We start from the raw sequence: 6336 nt of genomic DNA, 5'->3' as shown, positions 1-6336 counted from the left end.
AAGTCTGTGGAAAACCATATAGGGGCGTAGTTACAGTGTTGGTTACTGACCTGATACGGGATATACGGTTCTGTGGAAAACCATATCGGGGCGTAGTTAAAGGGCTAGGTACTGACCCGATACAGGATATACGGGTCTGTGGAAAACCATATCGGGGCGTAGTTACAGGGTTAGTTACGGACCTGATACGGGATATACGGATCTGTGGAAACCATTTCGGGGCGAGACCGAAGGTTTTCCACGGAACCGTTTATCCCGTATCGGGCCAGTAACTAACCCTGTAACAATTATATCACCCCAACTACTTTCCAACTCATCAAATTAACAATTATGGTAACATATAACCAGTATTATTATATTTCCACTGCCCCATATAGTCTACTGACACCATATAGAATATATGGGTTCATCATGTGACGTCAAACAGCCAATGAGAGAATATTTTGTAGATGGTGTGATATATATTGTCATTTTTATAGGGTGTAAACAAATTGGTATGTATGGCTTATAGTTTGAATACCAAAGGTAAAGATATTATGGTACATAATAAGATATGAATATATATTTTGTACCAAAATCTCGTTTTGCAGACATACTTAACATGCTGTTTTATAGTATTAATATTACATTTATGTGTGTCCTGTCATATTTGTGTATTGTATATAATGTAACAAAATCACATAAATTGTTTTGTTAGTATGGATCCGAAACCACACGACTTTGTGTTCAGGAATGTATTCTGATATTTGTGGCTGTAGCCTAACCCTCTGTCCATCATCATGTCTGTCTGTGTCAGTTGGTACGTCCGACCACAACATTTGTCTGACGTTATTTGATAAGAAAGGGCCTTAAACTAAAATATCTGGAAATGAAAGTTATTTATATTTGTTCTAAATCTGTTTCATATATACATGATATAATTTTGTGTTTTAAGTGGAAAATGAATCAATAAGTTAGAAGTTATTATTATCAATACATGTATTATATTCACAGTATTTAAAACAAACAAAAACTGAAACTAAAAAAAGGAAGCGTATATGTACCTTAATGTATGTGGATGGTTGAATTAAAATGACGGTAATGAAATTATCCCTCTTGAATCTTAACCTGACTCAAAAAATCGCGTCATTATTGGTACGTGCTACGGTACATATACCAAACGACACAAATTAGCATAATGACATGATTTCAAAGTCAATTCCAATTAGCTCATATCTTCATAGTATCTTTAAGGTCGTGAGTGACGTCGACGGCTGGAAACTGCGTTTTTAAGTTTCCCGCGCACTGCGTTATCAGCAGACGCCGCTATCACTGCATGAGCGTTAACAACCTCCATGTAGTTTCTATAGGCAGCGATTTCGCGTGTAGTGACGTCATCATGCGGGTAGAACACCAGCCGGTCCGTGCCCACTTGAAGTCCCGGCTGTATAGCTTTTGCCATATCCGCTATAGTACAAAATTCGACGACCCAGCGGGAGTTGACCCCGTGTCGCGCCGACCGGATATCGAGGGGATCGAACTGGATACTTCGTACAGGAACGTCGAGTTGAGTCTGTATTAGGTACTGCACCTGTTCGTGATTTGATAAGTAGTAGTTGTAGATGTAGTAGAAGTAGCAATAGCAGCAAAAGCGTTAAACGCAATAATAGTAGTATTAAAGTTGTACTGATTGTTGTTGTAGAAGCATTCTTTATTTAATTTTCCTAATAGTTATTAATATGAGTAATACAAGCAGTACTAGCAGAAGCAACAGTTGTAATTGTAGTTACCTAGTACATATGTAGTTTATTTATAGACATTTTTTATCTACGTAGTACGACGGAAATATTTCATCAAGGTCCGTCTTTGCAATTATAATACATTTTATGATTTGTGTCACTTATGCTCGATTGGTAATTGTCGGCTCTGGTACTACTTAAATGTACCCCGGGTACGGTAAATAAAATAACACGTGCCCGGGAATTCTTACGCTTAATTGAGCTCGATTGGTCATTGTCGGCTCGGGTACTACTTACATGTACTCCGGGTACTCTTAAGTATACTTACATATACCCCGGGTGAGGTATATATACTTAAACGTACCTGGTTAATATTAGACTGTACCCGAGTTGTATTCCCGCAAAAAATCCGATGTCGTAAAACGCGCTACCGATTATCTTAAACAAACTTCTCTTTAAATAAAAACTGCATCAACATGCTTTTTGAGTATGAGTTTCGATAATATAGAGGCCACTTTACAGAAAATTGACATAAATGTGAATATAATTTAATATAAAAAAAAATAACCGACAACGACCGATTTAACGTCATATTTCCCGAGTACGTTTTAGTATATTTAACGTACCCGGGGTACATGTAAGTATACTTAAGAGTACCCGGGGTACATGTAAGTAGTACCCGAGCCGACAATGACCAATCGAGCCTTAATTGGTCGTTGTCTGCTATATTTTTTTTAAATTAATTATATTCATATTTATGTCAATATTCTGTAAAATAGCCTCTATATTATCGACACTTCTTCCTTAAAAGCATGTTTAGGAGTTTTTTAAAGAGAATTTTGTTTCGAATCCGTAGCGCGTTTTACAACATCAAATTTTGGGCGGGAATAATACACGGGTACAGTCTAAATTGGCCAATCGAGTGTCAATTATGCTTGATTGATCATTGTCGGCTCGGGTACTATTTACATGTGCCCCGGGTATCTTAAGTATACTTACATGTACCCCGGGTACGGTAAATACTTAATCGTACCCGGTCGATATTAGACTGTACCCGTGTTGGATTCCCGCCCAAAATCCGATGTCGTAAAACGCACTACCGATTATTTTAAAGGGGCCGTCCAACAGATTTTTGGGAAACTACGAGGATTTCTTATATAGGTAAAACATACTTCCGCTTGCATCATGAGCGTGGATGGTCGAGTGGTCAAGGCGGGAGACTTTTTACTCCGTGACTCCAGAGTCAGTGGTTCGAGCCCTGTTGAGGATTACTTTTTTTCCTTTTTTTAAATTGTATTCTTGTTTTTTTACTAGAGATTTTAAGTTCCAATATTTAAATTTATCAATATAACGCGTTTACTGACAAGCTTCAATACATTTATGACATGACAAAATATGTTTGGACGGACCCTTTTAACAAACTTATATTTAAAAAAAAAATGCATGAACATGCTTTTTGAGTATGAGTTACGATAATATAGAGGTCATTTTACAGACAATAGACATAAATGTAAATATACTTTAAAACAAAATAGCCGACAACGGCCGATTATGCGTTAAATTTCCCGGATATTTTAGTTTTCGTACCCGGGATACATGTAAGTATACTTAAGAGTACCCGGAGTACATGTAAGTAGTATCCGAGCCGACAATGACCAATCGAACGTCTGTTATAGTATCAGTAGCTGGTAGATACAACTTAAATTCATTGTATTCACGAACATCACACAACTTATAAGGTACAGTTTCTAAATAAGTTACGTTGTTTGCGAAAATAATAAAAAAAAGTCGACATGGAATGTCACACAATGCGTCGTGTAAGTGGAGTCTTACAATTTTACCTCCGAGTGGGACACGTTTTCGTTGTTCTGGAAACTGAAAACTGCGGCGTTCGGCCGACTGGGTGGTGTTTGTGTCACTGCGCTTGTGCAGACTTGGGGCGACCCAGGTCATTGTTGTCACTGCGCATGTGCAGACTTTGGGCGATCCGGTCGATGTTGTCACTGCGCGTGTGCAGACTTGGTGCGATCCGGTCGATGTTGTCACTGCGCATGTGCAGACTTGGGGCGATCCGGTCGATGTTGTCACTGCGCATGTGCAGACTTGGGGCGATCCGGTCGATGTTGTCACTGCGCGCGTGTAGACTTGTTGCGATCCGGTCGATGTTGTCACTGTGCATGTGCAGACTTGGGGCGATCCGGTCGATGTTGTCACTGCGCATGTGCAGACTGGAGGCGATCCGGTCGATGTTGTTACTGCGCATTACATTCGCGTCCGGGCAAGCTTGATCATCCGGCGTTGCCGCGTCACTGAAACCGAGAGGGCGGGACCGGCTTAAGGGACATAAAACAGGAAATAAAATACATGTGTAACTAAATTGTTAAAGAAAAAACGGTCATACGATTTAAAGGGGCGGGCATTTATCAACATGATGCAAACATATTAAATGGTAACGCGTGGGAAAAAAACGTGAGATTAATTCAAATACTTGCGTTCAAAGAGAAAAAAAATGCATTTCCTCTTTTAAGGCTCGATTGGTCATATTCGGCTCGGATACTACTTAAATGTACCCCGGGTACTCATAAGTATACCAAATGTACCCCGGCTACGGAAAATATACTAACACGTATCCGGAAAATTTAGACCAATTGAGAAAATTTATTCCCGCCCAAAATTCGATGTCGTAAAACGCGCTACAAAATACGAAAAAAACCCATCTCTTTGAACAAAACCTGCCTCAACATGCTTTTTTAAGTTGGAGTTTCGATAATATTTATGCCATTTCACAGGATATTGACATAAATATGAATATTGTTAATTTGACTAAAATAGCCGAGAACAACAAATTTAGCGTTAGAATTCCCCGTTACGTTTCAGTATGTTTTCCGTACCCGGGGTACATTTAAGTATACTTAAGAGTACCCGGGGTACATTTGAGTAGTAACCGAGCCGACAATGACCCCAGTTAATTTAAAATAATGTTACGATTAGCTCTTGTGCTCAGCTGTCAAACATTTTCGTGCACGTGGAACTCATTTTGTTAAAAATAACGACATCAAGCATGAGTTGATCATTAATTATTATTGAAATTACAAGGCGTCATCGTTGACAGAGGTAATTTTCGTATAATAACAATGGTTTAAGGTAATTAATATTTGATACATTTGACACTCACTTGGAACTGGTTTTATTAAAACATTACATCTATTTTCTTTGGCGATTATTAATAAAATTGTAAATTTTATTTTAAAAAAATTCATTAAATATATTCTTTTCAGAATGTAATTTAATTGGACTATATAACGGACTATATAACGGTTTAGAATTATTCGGTTGTTGTTGTTTTTTATGTTAAGCAAATTCAATCCGCTTTAAAGGAAATTTGTGCTAAAAATGAAGTGTCATCTTAACGTAAATCCAGGTTAGGCGGATTTACATGGGGCCTAGAATTTCAAGAACGAGGCATGTTAATTTTCATCGGGGATGGGAAAAAGGGAAGTTTGTTTTTGCAGTTATATTTCCTGCCTAGCATCCGATGGATAGAAAAGTGATCTCAACATAGATCTGGCGATTACCTGATAGCGAACAAACGATACACAAACACCCCATATAATACCGTGTGAAAGATTTATAGCGAACAGCAAACATTGACTTATGACACGTGATACTTACATCTCTGATCAACAGCGCCCCGTGCCACGGTCCCGCTATGTGCGTCCGGTTTCTGTGGGCTCTCTCTCCGGGATCGCGGCGCATGGTGGCTGGTGGCGTCATACACGCAGTCCGGGTCCAGCAAAGGGTACTGGGCCGAAAACCAAGAGCGAGTAACTTTTGGTACTGGAAAGGTCTGATTGGCTGCTGAAATGTCAGCTTACTTCCCCAAACATTTTTTTTAAATAACAAAATCGTGAAAACAAAGTAAGGTATATGTGGTGTTTGTTATACCGTCGAGTTTGCATAATAATTGGGAACATGTCAAAATATACACAACATTGAAATGTATGAACATGGCAGTATTTTATTTATTTACTTGTAATTGTCTGCACTAAACAGTATAATGTATCTGTAAGTTATTATGTTTTGTTTTATATATCGCTCAATCAATTGCGACAAATCCTACAGACTGACTGATTAAAGTAATCGCAGCGGTTATTTACTGTTTGCTGATCGAAAGCTGCTTCGTGCTTGTCGTGTTTTTTTTTAAATTGTGAGCGGTTAGAATGCATGTATATTATTTGCAATCAACAGCCTATAACGTATGTCATTAATGTTGTCTAGAGCCGTACTTGCTGTACTTATTGAAACAAAAAATATTTGTCAGAAAATAATAATCGATAAAAATGACGTCATCGCATATTGTTGTTTTTTTTTTATAAGAAAGGCATTGTTTTGAACTGAAACATCCTCGGAACCAGTGACATATCTGAATGTGAACATGTCGAGTTTGTCTAAATTACAAGGTATGCACCGATTTTTGAAGGGGAACGGCGAAGCAGGCATACGTTTTAATTCAGCGTTTTAATTCAAAAGCTTTGCGCAATCCAAAGATTCTTCATAACACAATTGTAAAATTTGCCCCATCAAAACGAACCAGCAAAATAAATAGAAGCACATTTAT

The 6336-nt window shown here is 38.2% G+C and overlaps 1 protein-coding gene across 2 annotated transcripts; it reads right to left on the bottom strand.

Moving 5' to 3' along the window:
* Positions 1–960: 960 nt before the first annotated feature.
* LOC127864960 (uncharacterized) lies at positions 961–5514 on the bottom strand. Of its 2 annotated transcripts, XR_008042358.1 has the most exons (3): positions 5391–5514; positions 3560–4027; positions 961–1570 (listed from the first exon to the last, which is right to left on the bottom strand). XR_008042358.1 is itself a non-coding variant. In XM_052404856.1 (2 exons), exons 1-2 carry the CDS (start codon positions 3669–3671, stop codon positions 1229–1231), a joined length of 462 nt encoding a protein of 153 aa, XP_052260816.1. In that variant the 5' UTR covers positions 3672–3953; the 3' UTR covers positions 961–1228. The 2 variants fall into 2 exon arrangements, 1 of the variants encoding a protein (XP_052260816.1); XM_052404856.1 differs by lacking the exon at positions 5391–5514 and having other exon boundaries at positions 3552–3953.
* Between the last annotated feature and the right edge of the window lie 822 nt (positions 5515–6336).

This window comes from Dreissena polymorpha, chromosome 1 (genome assembly GCF_020536995.1).
Source record: "Dreissena polymorpha isolate Duluth1 chromosome 1, UMN_Dpol_1.0, whole genome shotgun sequence".
Classification (NCBI taxonomy): Eukaryota; Metazoa; Mollusca; class Bivalvia; order Myida; family Dreissenidae; genus Dreissena; species Dreissena polymorpha.
Note: the sequence above shows the minus strand (reverse complement) of the source record. Positions and strands in the feature narration are given on the sequence as shown.